At 36.5% G+C, this 14,630-nt stretch overlaps 1 protein-coding gene across 1 annotated transcript in view; it reads left to right on the forward strand.

Annotated features, from left to right (window-relative positions):
- Positions 1-14,462, forward strand: part of LOC107573319 (uncharacterized) — a 23,456-nt gene extending 8,994 nt beyond the window's left edge. The window contains exons 3-7 of the mRNA XM_016259760.1: positions 2,563-2,711; positions 9,367-9,439; positions 10,985-11,072; positions 12,331-12,425; positions 13,824-14,462. Coding sequence (XP_016115246.1) covers positions 2,563-2,711; positions 9,367-9,439; positions 10,985-11,072; positions 12,331-12,425; positions 13,824-13,944 — 526 coding nt within the window. The 3' untranslated portion in view covers positions 13,945-14,462. The remainder of the gene's footprint in view (positions 1-2,562; positions 2,712-9,366; positions 9,440-10,984; positions 11,073-12,330; positions 12,426-13,823) is intronic.
- Positions 14,463-14,630: the final 168 nt, after the last annotated feature.

Below are 14,630 nucleotides of genomic sequence, written 5' to 3' on the forward strand. Positions count from 1 at the left end.
CTGTTTTAATGGCAGCGAGGAGTGCTAGGCACACAGTAATGTTTCTTTAATCTGCAGATTTCATGTTAAGAGAAATAGTTTTAGCAAGAACATCAACGATGCGCACTTACTTTGATATTGTGGCAGACACTGCTGGATTCGGTGGTCGAACGGTCCACTGGCAAGTTTAAATAGGTCCGAATATATTAGCCTACTTCACAACCAAGGCTGCACGGAGGTGTTTTTCACAAACATTCAGAACATTATGAAAATAGCATTGTGATTGAAGGATAGAATCTGAAGCAAACGATAAGATTTGCACGTTTCTTTTTTATAATATTTTGTCAGTGACGCCGCGTCAGACAATTATGTACACTTATTTACACACATCGTATTTCTGATTCAACTATAGCCTATTTAAATATCCTAAAATATTTAATTTATTTAAAACAATTATATACTGCTTTGGCCAGTGGAAAAGAAAGAGATCCACTCTATTCTAATAAGATTCTCTGAGAGGTATTTTATAAAATTTTGTTTTTACATTCATTTTGATATATTTATTCGAAAACAAGACAAGGATAGTGAATGATTTTTTAGCAATGTATTGTACCGTACAAATTGCATTTTAGTCCGCATGTCATATTTTCCTAATGTCTTGTACCTTTGACGGTGTTAAACATGGTGTCACGTGGATGGGAATATGCATGGAAATGATATGCAAATTAGGTTATGCATAGTAAAACTAGGCGTTGTAAGCTCCATATATGGTGATTTTGGGGAGGAGATGCATGTACGCACAATCTTCTGCTGACAGGGATAAAAGGATTTTTGCACAGGTTCTGGCGTAACTAGCTTTTGTGCGTCCATACACTTTTAGGATGAAATCTATGGAAAGTTTTATACATGAGGCCCCAGGGCTGGGCAAGTTAACGTGTTATCCCATTAAAGCATTACTTAATTAACACAGACAATTATTTTATCACGCATTAACACAGTTTTTATTATTATTATTTTGAAAGTCCATTACTCATTGGCTCTGAATACACATACAGACAAACCATGGGTCACATGAGGGTGGGATGTTGATCAGTACTGGCTTGGGATGGGCGTCATCACGCGTCTCATCTGGTCTCAACCAATGAGAGCATTTGGGGTGGGCCTAGACTGCAGCAGCGCTCACATGAACGCTCCCAATAAAATTATTTAGGCTAAGCATCAACATTCACAAACCACTGTTCACTATTATTTTTAACTGAAAAGAATGCAACGTGCTCGTAATCACACTTCATAAGTGGGAAATAGGAAGTTTCTGATAGCACATAAAAGCAGCAGGGAAGCGCTCTCGCTCAGCAGTGCCAGCTCAGTGGAGTGCATCTTTTTGTTAACTTTGTGGTTTATTATTTTGAGTCGTTTGGGACGCGGTAACACGGCCCTCTCACAATATATTGCTTTACAGATCTATCACTTTTGCCGCTCAGAAAAGTTAACGCAATCATGCTGCAGGTATCAGAAGTTCGGCGCTCCTGCGCGGTTTGCGCTCACACTACATGCGTACCGTTCCCGAGCCCAACTGAACCAGGCTCTGGCCCACCTCTTCCAACTGAGCCAGGGACGGCTAAATGAACCGCGCCCGAGTGCAGCACGGAGCAATCACACTAATCAAAAAACCGGGCTTTGGGGTCAAACGGGCACGGTTAAGATTGCCTAGTGTGAGTACACCCTTATTCTCCCGCATCACCGCACACACGAGTCTCTACCCGCACTCACCCATCAAGTGTTGTCCCGTGCCGCACCCTGTTGCGTTGGGTCCCGTGATAGTGCAGGTTTCTACTCAGAAGGTGCCTATTATAATGTTATGATCGAGGCTCTGGACTTTGAGCATAACTTGTTTTTCTATAACAAACTATAAAGTATTTTCTATAAAAACGTTAATGCCGTGGCAGTGGCAAATAACTTTGGTTTTATATTTAATTTGATTACATTAATGTTTAAGTTGAGATTTACAATAAATATTTTAACTGCTACTATGTAAAAATAATACTGCTGTAAAAAAGCACCTTATTTGTTTAAAGTGTTTGCAAACCAAATGTTATTGCACTTGTTCATATAGCAGTACTTTTAAATGAAAAAAGTGCACAATACACAACTTTTGAATTCATTATTGAATTTTGTGCACAACAATGCGATTAATCGCAGAAAAAAATAATGAGATTAATCGCGATTAAAAATTGTAATCGTTGCCCAGCACTAATAAATACACACACATGCATGTATATATTTCAGAAAAATGTTATGTTTATATATTAAATACATTTATATATAATATAAATTATATTAATATAAATATATACATGTAAATACATGTAAATATTTTCAAAATATATACTGTATGTGTGTGCATTTATATATACATAATAATTATACACTGTATACACATTATGTAAACATACTTTTATTTTGGATGTGATTAATCATTTGACAGCACTAGTAATATGTTGAGTAGTACTTTTGAGTCTTTGTATGCATGTGTTTGCATTAATTATATATAATCATTTATGCCTCAACCTGTCTTTCTTTCAGTGCAAAGATCCCATCTTGTATGTTCTTTCAATACAACACCCAGCTTGGACCTCCATATTACATCCTTGTTGATACCAACTTTATCAACTTTTCTATTAAGGCCAAATTAGATGTTGTCCAGTCAATGATGGACTGCCTCTATGCTAAATGTAAGTCTCCACATTCTCAGAATTACTTTAATCAGTGCTGATGTGAAAGAGGATGGGTGTTATGGGGCAGTTGTGGCCTAATGGTTAGAAAGTCGGACTTGTAAACCAAAGGCAGCGGGTTCGAGTCTACAATTCCGGGGGAGGATGTACAGCACTCTCTTCTCTCAATAACATGACTGAGGTGCCCTTGAGCAAGGCACTGAACCCCGAACTGCTCCCTGGGCGCTGCAGCAAAAATGGCTGCCCACTGCTCCGGGTGTGTGTTTGTACTTGGATGGGATAAATGCACAGCACAAATTCTGAGTATCAGACACCATACTTGCCTGCATGTCATGTCACTTTCATATATTGGATATATTGATCACTGAGATTCCAGTGCAGCAACATTGAACAAAAATTACGCTGTATTTAATATAGAGTTTACATCATAATCCTGTGGATACAGGGCTGAAAATGGAGGGTTCCTGTTTTTTTTATTTAACAGAAAATTAAAGAGATTTCGATCTTTTATTCACTTGGTAGTTCACAAAAGTTGCACAGTTTCCCTATCACTGCACATTCTCACTAAACCAATCAACAAAGCAGATCACTTCAGGTAAATTAACTGGGATGAACCAAGATTTTAGTCAAAAAGCTGAACAAAAATCTTTATTTTAACATGTCATGAAATGGATAAAACTGTTGGAATTAAATAAAAAAAACTTGATTTTCTGTTATTGAGACGTACTGTATATTGAGTAAACCATAACCATTTCATAACCTCATGTGATGAGGGAGAGGGAGTTAAACTGATTAATAGTCTGAGGTAACCATCAAAACAATAAGATTTCAATAAATTAGTTTCATATTGGGGGGGAGGTTGTCCCCCCTAAAAATATGATTAAAAAACATGCCGTGTATTGTAAATAATGTTTTATTTATACTTTAAATAATTGTGTAAGTAGTAATGCATTAAAATGCTTTTTAAGTTTAGAAACATTTTGAGTCTCCCCCTCCCTTGCCTCCCAGTGCTTTGGTCCAAATGCCTGCTTTTCTCTTTTACATCACCTACACACACACAAGTCTGGTGAGAGAGAACAAAGCCAATAGTTGTGGAACTCCAGTATGTAAGGCTTTCAAGGCTATTTTAGTAACTTCAACATTGGACGAAGTGATTATTTTCTCTTTCATACAGATAATGCCAATGTATTTTTCGACGAGTCACTATGTTGCGTTTTGAGCCCAAAACTAGCCCAAACTAACCACATTTACCGGGGTAAAAATCGCGTTCCTGGGGCTAAAATACACGTTATTGGGGTCGCTTCAACCCGTGGCAAGAGTGATAAAGTAGCACAATTCCACAGGAAAACTGTGGTCTTGACAACACTGTGATGGATAGTAATGTCTACAACGGACATGACCACTATTTTAACGAAATTTACGCCCCTGCCTGTAACCTAATTAGATTTTTATTTAATTTATTTTAGTTTCGTTTAATTATAGTTATAATTATTTTTATTATTTTTATACTTAAAGGGGTCATCGGATGCCCATTTTCCACAAGTTGATATGATTCTTTAGGGTCTTAATGAAAAGTATATAACATACTTTGGTTAAAATTTCTCAATGGTAGTGAAAAAAACACCCTTTTTACCTTTTACAGCGACCCATTTTGGTGCATGTCTCTTTAAATGCTAATGAGCTCTGCTCACCTTCAGTTCTCTGAGGCTGTAAACTAGTGCTGGGCGGCATGACCAAAAATTTATATCACGGTATTTTTCAAAATTATACCGGTTTCACGGTACATGACGGTATTTTTTTTTCATGCATGACCGGGTGTTAACCATATTTTCTACTGATTGAGAGAGGTAATACTGCAATATATTGACTTAGAATGCCCTAATTTACTGTCATGAGTGAATATTGTCAAAAAATACCACTAAATAGTGACTAAACACGACCCCTTTTAATACATGTTAACCAGGAGTCAAAAGGGACACCTTTCAAACAGTGTTGCGTTCCGAACGTTGTTTAAGTGACATATTGTATTGCTGTATTTTAAAAATTCATATCATAACAAAAATTAACACCGGTATTCGGTATAAACGGTATACCGCCCAGCACTACTATAAACTTTAGCTGCATTCGTCACGGAACTTGCTAACTAGCACATTATTAGGAAAGGTGATTTGCAAAGATTCATAAAAAAACTTTATACTCTTCTGTTGGTGAAGCTGGATCACGAATGATTTGCGTAAATACATAGAAGCATTTAGGTAGATCGGGGGGCACATTCCCTTCAAAAACAAAAGTAATCCACTGTGTCTTCAGCGGAGGAGACGTTCTTGACTACACTTGCTCTGGCATTGAAATAATGGCAGACTGTTTACAGCTCACTCAGGGCGGGTCTATGATACAATGCCAGTGTCAGTCAACAATTGTGGGAGGGGCCTGTGCAGAACTACGTAACTCTGCCAAGAATCTGTAAACGGCTTGATCTGAGAAAGGGGTTTTTATTTATGGGGAATGGGGATTTTAATAAAAAAAATTATCATGAAAGGGTGGTTGTGTACACACACTGCCAAGACACATTTCAGTTCAAACAACATGTAAAAGTGAATTTTGTATCCCAGGTGTTACAATTTAACATATTTTGTTAAGTGAAATTAACTTAAATAGTTATAGGTATCATGTGCAGCAGTGAACACTGTGAAGGGACCCTGTGAATCAGAATGCAGCTGAACTTTAGTTTTTTAATGTAATTTAATTATTATTATTATTATTATTATATTAAATATTTTAAAAACCTTGAGCACGGTTCTAAGACGTTGTTCTCTGCCTATATATTTAAAAGGAAGACTGCATCCTGTGTGCAATGCTGTTGCTGACCAGGACTTTAAAGGGGTCATTTGATGTTGCTAAAAAGAACATTATTTTGTGTATTTGGTGTAATGAAATGTGTTTAAGCGGTTTAAGGTTAAAAAAAACTAATTTTTTTCCACACACTGTACATTATTGTTTCTCCTCTATGCCCCGCCTTTCTGAAACGCGTCGATTTTTACAAAGCTCATTGTTCTGAAAAAGCGAGGTGTGCTCTGATTGGCCAGCTATCTAGTGCGTTGTGATTGAACGAATACCTCAAGCATGTGACTGAAATGTTACGCCCCTACCATACTGTGATGCCCTGTCAGTCCGGAGCGACAAGACAAAAACATTAACACACATTATAAACGAGGCATTTGTTACATCCAGTGGGGACATATTTACGGATTATAATGACTTATACTGTCTTTTTACGCATTGCATCGCGCTGCGTAAACATAAAACCATGTCTGCATTTGTGATTGGAGAAATGACAAACAACAAGCGCACTACACTGCTCAACTCGCGTTTGAATCGTCAGTGGCAAATCCTTTAAATATGAAAACATAACGTTACTTACAGTCTGTGAGTCAGAACAGCCGGCATTGTAGTCTACTCTCTCAGGATCAGGAAACAGTCCTCCATAAAATGTGCTGCACACATCTGAATATTTGGGTTGAACTGGAACAGTGTTGTAAATACAACTTAACTACTGATTTCTAGTCGTGTCCTCTTTTGGAAGGCCAAACAAAGTAGTTTCGCTTTTACAACGAACGGGCTAGAGTGAGGAACGGCCGGCGGATTCGACGAAGGAGAGGCCGGTGGGCTTGCGGCAACCACATGTGACGACCCTGGGCTGGACTCCGCTTCGTCCACGGTGAAAGCCGATCCGGCGATCCACAGCGCGAAATTTATGTATTTCTTCAGCGACCAGCACGGATCAGCTCCAAGCATGACAAAGCAAATTTCGTCCTCTTTTGGAAGACCAAACAAAGTAGTTTCGCTTTCACAATGAAACACGCAGCGTCTACACGACATGGCGGCAGCAGCAATACTTCAGCGAGAATAAAAGTTACGCCGCTTTTCTTTGCGTGAACATTTAGGCGGCGTTATGCAAATCTTCCCACATCGTGATGTAGACATGTGGGGGCGTGTTAGAACGAGCCGTTTTAGGTAGGCATGTTGACTCTTAACTTTTATAAAGAATATCCAAGAATGCACCAAGAGCTTGTAACACTTCAAAGAGAAAGAAAAAATTGAAATCGCATCATATGACCCCTTTAAGGGATAGTTCACCTAGAACACAACTTACGTCATTCCACACCTGTATGTTTTTGTTTTGTTTTTTACAAAAATATATATAAAAGTATAATTTTTTTAACTTGTAAGCAAGAAAAACACTTGAAACATTCTTCAAAATATCTTATCTGTTCTACAGAGGAATGAAAGTCATACAGGTCTGGAATGACATGAGTGAGTAAATTATGGTAATTTTCATTTTTAAATGAAAATAAAACAAATAAAACTAGTAATTGGACGTTATCATTCAATGTTGATTTTAAACTGCTGGGCTTGGTGTAAAATTCAAGGCTTATATAATTTGTTGCACGATTATCATGAATGATATAATATTTACTAATACTATTTTTTTTTAATATAGGCTTAGTTGGAAACTATTTTTTTCTATTATTGGGTCTTAGTGGCATCTGCACTGATTACTCATAAAATGTGATCTTGGGTCATATGCATAAAACTTCAGAAATGCTCTTAAGAACAGATCACACCTAAGTGTTGTGTAGAAAAATATAGGCGTTTCGTCCACACGGATCCGGCATTTTGGGAGAGTGAAACCGATATTTTTTTAAACCAGGTCCCAGAGTGGATAAATCTGAAAACGCCGCCCTTGCTTTTTCATGTGGACAGCGAATCCATATATTTTCTGAAACGATGACGTCATCAGCCCACGTCTCGTGACACCGCTACGTCATGTAACCGCAACAAAAACATGAACAAACACTGAATGACTGTCTTTTTATTAGGGATGCACGATATATCGGCCACCATATCGGTATCGGCCCATATCGGCTCATTTTTTCTGTTATCGGTATCGGCCTGATAAGAAAATTTGGCCGATATCTTAAAGCCGATAAATAATGCATTATTTCCTTCAGAGACACTTCAGATGCGCGCTGTTCGTTTGCAGCCTTTTGTGCAATTGTACATTGTAATATTGTGTTTATTTGATGTATATCTGATTTATCTCATATAGAATGCGATTGGTTAAGTTAAAAGAGCGCTTCAGTTTACCAGTGATCATCTTTAGCTCAGCACACGCAGCCCAAACAGCAGTGCACAACATTAATAACTATGATTGGGAATGTCGTGTATATAACATTCTAATGAGAACATTATTATAATAAAACGTTGTGAATTCTTTGGGTTTAGTTGCTGTGTTTCAGCGCGTTGTTATGGGAAGAGCGCATCCACAACAGGATCACACATTCTGACTATAGCATGCAATAACTGCGTCATTTGTCATTTCATATATAAGTTGTAATATTATGTTTATGTTGTATTAATATTAATCTCAGGATGCATTTCCTTGAGTTAAATAAGCTGCCAGCAAAACGCTTCAGTTTACCGTGTTCATTCAGCTCTTCAGCTTCAGCTTGAGCTGCAGCTCAATGGCTGCTATTTAAAACAGTGGTATTAATTTGTTACTTTTTCAAAATCATTGATATATTATTAATAACAACAACCACTTGTATTTTTCTCTTATTATTTTCATCAACAATATGGTTTAGTAATTAAAATCATTTAATTATTGTCCGTGCAGAGGCTATTCCGTTTTATTGATCTATGGCGCATTCATTTTGATTCTTTACATGTGTAATGATGTCCAGTGACTTGTTTGCATTATTTCTGCATTATTTTATTTATTTGTAAGACTTTTTTTATGACTAAATTTGGTAATGGGAGAGTAAAAATATTTTTAAAATGTACACCGTTCAAACTAGGCTGCTTATGTTGAAGTGTTTGGGATGTGGCTTTTAATGATGAGACCTTTTTTGTAATCAGGCTCTCAAAAAGTATATAACAATTTGGATATAGATTTATCGGCCAACATATCGGTTATCGGCTTTCAAAAATAAAGAATAATCGGTTATCGGTATCGGCCAAAATTTTCATATCGGTGCATCCCTACTTTTTATTAACTAACATTAACACAGATTAATAAATGTATTGTTCTATGTTCGTTTGTATACTGCGCGCAAGGTTTATGCACATAGTCCATGTCGTCTTCTCCATTTTTAGTGCATCTCTGTGGCAGAATTACTGCGCCACATACTGGTCTGGCATGTATGACATCGTTTTGTGTCGGTTTTGTGGTTTCGTGTAGTTGTGGTTTCATATTTGTTGAGACGAGGGGGGAAAAAATCGGATAGGGAAAGCTCTGGCTTCGTGTGGACATAGCCTAAATTAACCAGTTGTACATTTGCAAGGGTATGATGTTAATAGTATTAAATTACACCATTCATTTGTTCATGATTTATTACAACACAAAATGGTATTTTAGTAACAGGTTTCTTTGTTGTATAATTTTTGATGAATGAAATGGGAAGGCCAATTTTAATTCCCTGTATGTATTAATATAAATGTTTAAATTTTTACCCTGTCTGAGCGCTGTATGCATAAAGCGCTACACAATCATGTATTCATACAACTTACACAATCTGACTAAACTACTGACGTACATTTGTAGTTTTCAAGCTAATAATTAAGCTAATGTTTTTTTTGTTGTTGTTTCATTCAAGTGTTCCTTGCATAACGGACTGTGTGATGGCTGAGCTTGAGAAATTAGGGATGAAGTTTCGAGTGGCTTTGCGGTAATGCACACTTGCATGACATACATGTAACAGTAACAGTGTCTTGAACACTGGGGATCAAACCAGTATTTGGGGACGGGGCATAATAATAAGCATTTTTATTTAAATGTCCTTTTTTATTTATTTAAATGAAAGATTTAAAGGGAATAATGAAAAGCTGTAAAATCTTGTTTGTAAAATCAAGTTGAACTATTTTCAAATAATAGTTTTATTTTAAAATATGCACACATTCACTCTAAATCACATTCAGTTATGCATTACATGAATCACACCTATATTTTCTATGTAAACCAGAAAAAACTTAACCAAAAAAAACCCATAATACTGTCGGTTGTTTAACATTTCTTTCATAAAACAGTTGGCAAATATTTAATATTTAGCTACTTACATCTTGCACTCTTTTACTGTTAAAACTAAAGTGCTGGGACAACATTAATTCGCAATGTTGTAATTAAAAGGCATTTTTCTATTTAGAGCTCTATCTATCTAGAGTTTTTGAAATGCTGGTAAATCAGCTGCAGCATTTGCTGGCCTAAGTAGTAGTAACTTCAGTTCTACCTTTGTTGCAGTGTGTGCCACTGCAGTGGTTATAAGATTAACTACATTGTGGACAGCAATGTCATTTGCCGTAAATGACATTTGAACAGTTTGTCCAATTTGATAACCTTATAGTTTCAACAGAATTTACAGGTGCATCTCAATAAATTAGAATGTCATGGAAAAGTTCATTTATTCCAGTAATTCAACTCAAATTGCGAAACTCGTGTATTAAATAAATTCAATGCACACAGACTGAAGTAGTTTAAGTCTTTGGTTCTTTTAATTGTGATAATTTTGGCTCACATTTAACAAAAACCCACCAATTCACTATCTCAACAAATTAGAATATGGTGACATGCCAATCAGCTAATCAACTCAAAACACCTGCAAAGGTTTCCTGAGCCTTCAAAATGGCCTCTCAGTTTGGTTCACTAGGCTACACAATCATGGGGAAGACTGCTGATCTGACAGTTGTCCAGAAGACAATCATTGACACCCTTCACAAGGAGCCACAAACATTCATTGCCAAAGAAGCGGGCTGTTCACAGAGTGCTGTATCCAAGCATTTGCGTTTAATCATTTAGAAGATGCTTTTTTCCTAAGTGACTTACAAATGAGGACAATAGAAGCAATCTGTTATAATTTCTGTTCTGATTTATGAATGGCAGACATCCCACTTTTCCTGCAGTGTCTGGCATATTTATAGCAGCTCTCTGACACCCACAAATTCTATGCAAAATCCCAGAAATTGAGTGAGAGAGAGAGAAGCCCTGTTTCCAGGGTATTAAAGTGTATTTTTGGTCATTTCATCAAAAGTTGTCAGCATCTGGAATGTTAACGGTGTACATAAAAGATAGAAAGCTGTTGTGTATGTGAATAGTAGATGTGGTACATTTACCAGAGATGTTAAAATTGGCATTTCACTGTGGTTTTAACAGGTTTTATGTTTGAAAGTGGCTACACTTTCTTCCTTGGTTTTTATGCTGATTTGAGCTTTATTTGTAGGATTGAAAAAGATTCCCGCTTTGATCGATTACCTTGCTCACACAAAGGAACGTATGCTGATGACTGCTTGGTGCAAAGAGTAATGCAGGTATGAGAACTTTGTAATCTGTGGGGTTATAATTGTTTACCTTTACTGAGATGGCAGCATCATTATTTGTAACAATTTTCACCTGAGATTTGGAACCAAATTACATACAGCAATTTGAGTTGCATTATATTCCAATTGTGACAGTGGGTAAAAAAAATGGGTAAAAGCACTTTGATTATATTTTTTCCCCCCAAAATGTATTAAAGATATCTTAATATCCTTGTAGATTTTGGTTCTTAGATCTTTTTCTGCTTCATTTGAAGGCCCTATATGGTTCCAGAGATATAACGGAATCATAGTGTTGCTCCAAGAATTTGTTAAATTGTACACATTTTCAGTGGTCAAAAACCAAATGTGGGTCATTTTGCATACAGATGATACTTTTTTCTTTTAAAGATAAACAACTGAACTTCAGTTAATTCAGGGTGCCCATTTGGCCAATTATAATCTAATCTTTAAGAGATATAACCGTAAAACCTTTTGTGTTCAGGTCCAATTTTGACCCGAGTATCAACTGAGTCTTCACACATAATGTTGTTCAGACTTTTTTGATCAGTGAGATAATTTACAGTTATACACCGGTAGATGTTTTTTTGTTGTTGGAATTAAAAAAAAATTTTTTTGCAATGTGCTAAAAGTATACATTTGATAAATTCATGCATTCCCTGGGAATCGAACCCATGATCTTGGCGTTACTCTACAGAACCTACAGGAATGTGACTTCTCTCAAAAAATTATCTTCTTTTCCATGTCTCTCACACACTTTTGGGACTGAATTTTGTTGATAAACATGAATATGCACACCTATTGATGATAATTTTTTTCATGGTTCAGTTTAATAAAAAAAGACGCTAAAATGTTGTAAAAACACTAGCATTCAAAACTTTTAAATAATTGCATATTCACTAATTAATTAGAAGTTACTGATCAGATACAATATGACTATAGTTAAGAAATATGACTGTTTAATAAGCTTTCATTCCACCAGGTCCAAATGGACCCAGGAATGCAAAAGTCGAATGCAGATTTTGAATGCATTATGAAGGTTAAAGCACAGAAAATGTAGAGGGTTCACAAAAGCAAGCAAGCAATCAAACAAACAAACAAATAAATTAAATGAGATTCTCAAATATACAGTATATTAGGAGTAAAAATCAAGTAAATTCACAAATCAATAAAATGAGACTATGAAACAATTCCAATCTCAGAGCTGATACCCTTTACATTGTGACTAAAGCATTCCCATTTGTTTCATTAGCACAAATGTTACATTGTGGCCACGGTGGACAGGGACCTAAAAAGGAGGATTCGGAAGATCCCAGGAGTCCCCATCATGTACATCTCCAATCACAGGTACTCAAGCTCTCTTTGCTAAGTCTTACCTTAAAGGCACAATATGTAATTTTTTGCCACTGGAGGGCGCGTATTCAAAACCAACAAAGAGACAAAGGCGTAGTTTGACGACGCCGTGACTGAGTGTGGAATCATGGGAGTTGTCGTCTTCATCCCCACAGCCGAAGCAATCCGATGGGACTCGGGCAGAAATCATGTTCATGGATAAGCTAATGTATTAAAGATTTATTAACGTCGTAGTATGAAGGAGGCTGAAAGCCATCAAAACGAAATAAGGGCGCTGAACGAGCGCGACACACGGCTCGAAAGCAGCGGAGCTTTTATTATGCCACAGTCAACCGCTTCCTCTCCTTCCGGTCGTGCATATTTGGGGTAAAGCAGCGTGGTTTTATCATACTAGGTACATTTGAAAGTTCTGTTATAATTCTACTCTGTGTGGTCATCACCTGTCTAATAAAATGCGTAGCATATTAAAGCGTCTTTGGTGTTTCCACGTTTTCTACAAAACAAAACCGGAAATCGAGGTGTATGATGACATTGGCAGGCGACACAATGACACTATAGACACGGTCCGTGTCACTAGTTAAAATTGCTTATTTCTCTGGATTTAAACATTCTTCGAAACATTTGGGATAATGTAAGTACACAAGTCAGCAAAATATATAATACTGTTCTAGTGGTGTTTGGATATTTTAATAAAAAAATCTTACATATTGTGCCTTTAATGTTACTGAGGAGTGGGTCTGGGGGGTTTGCCTTATCAACTGGTGAGTGCAAGTAAGAAGGTTCTGTGCAAACTCCAGAATTTGACTGAAGTCAGATGCTTTCTGCTTCCCGTAGTGATGATCTGGCAGTGTTTGTGTATTTTTTCATAGATTGAGTGGATTAGATACAATATTTGTTAGACATTTCGAACCTTTTTTAACTTGCAACAAACACTTTTCGTTCAAAATTTTAAGTACTGCTTAATACATCACCTGTATATAGATGAATAAAGTTTAACATAGGCCAGAACTATTAATATAACATTAAAATGACATTTTATTTTAGTTTTGTATTAGGGATGCATGAAATGAGTTAGTTCTATTATAAAAACAGATTTGAGAGCAATACCGGAAATAAAGTTGTCAGAATAACATGAAACACACATGGTCCCTCTGGAGAAGCTGTGTAGATTGAGGCAGCCAACTGCTCTCAAATCGCTCTTACAATACTTTGATGGCATACATTAGAGTGACATGGCATTGCCACCATCTCAATTCGGACAAAAATTCTAACTGGCGTGCACTGCTTCAAGTCCGACCGATTGATTGAAATTGTCGACTGATTATTGTAACAGAAGAATATTATCTTGTCACCTGTGTAAATTAATATAACTGTTATAATATTTTTTTTCAGGTATAACATTGAGAGGATGCCAGATGATTATGGCGCACCATGGATGTGCTGTTTGTTTGTTTGTTTTTCTTTTTTTGTAAGAATTTGTTTGGTGGATAAGTGGGGGACCTTCTACATTTAAAAGATTTCCCCTGTGAATTATGTTCAGAACTCAGTACAGTAAAGTTTTTGGCATTCAGAGTACATCAGAGGAAATTAAAAGGTGGAGAAAATATAGGAGGAAAATGATCTGCAACCAATGAAAATGACTAACCCAAATCTAAATGACTAGTCCAAATCTAGTGGCTGTTGTGGGAAACTTCAGTGATCTAGGACGTCCTCTTCTTGATATGAATGTGTTATTGATTTTAATTATTTGGTGTCTCCCATCAATGATATTGATTTAATCAAACATTAAATTGGCCTAGTAGTCTTTAACTATTGCAATATGTTAACAGCTCACCAATGCAGTTTTAAATAATAATGAACCTTTCCCCTGAAGCCACTCCCTGGCACTCTTTTATGTTCAGAGAATCTTAGGATTTTTTTTTTTTTTTGTCTTTATCTTAACAATGACATCTCTGTGAGTTGTTTACACATCTGGTTGGATCCCTTCTGCTTGGAGGCTGTCATAAATAAAAATCCCCATAGATACATTTATCAGTATCCTTGCTTATGTCAAATTATTATGTTGTTTGCCAATTATTATTGTTAATTATCTTTGGCTTCTTGTGGCTATAACCATATTTACGTTCTGCAGTGCTACACACAGGATGACTTGAATGCAATTAAATGTAAAATAGGCTACTGGGACAAGGTACTGGCTAA

This window comes from Sinocyclocheilus grahami, unplaced genomic scaffold, assembly GCF_001515645.1.
Source record: "Sinocyclocheilus grahami isolate Dianchi unplaced genomic scaffold, SAMN03320097.WGS_v1.1 scaffold1917.1, whole genome shotgun sequence".
Taxonomy (NCBI): domain Eukaryota; kingdom Metazoa; phylum Chordata; class Actinopteri; order Cypriniformes; family Cyprinidae; genus Sinocyclocheilus; species Sinocyclocheilus grahami.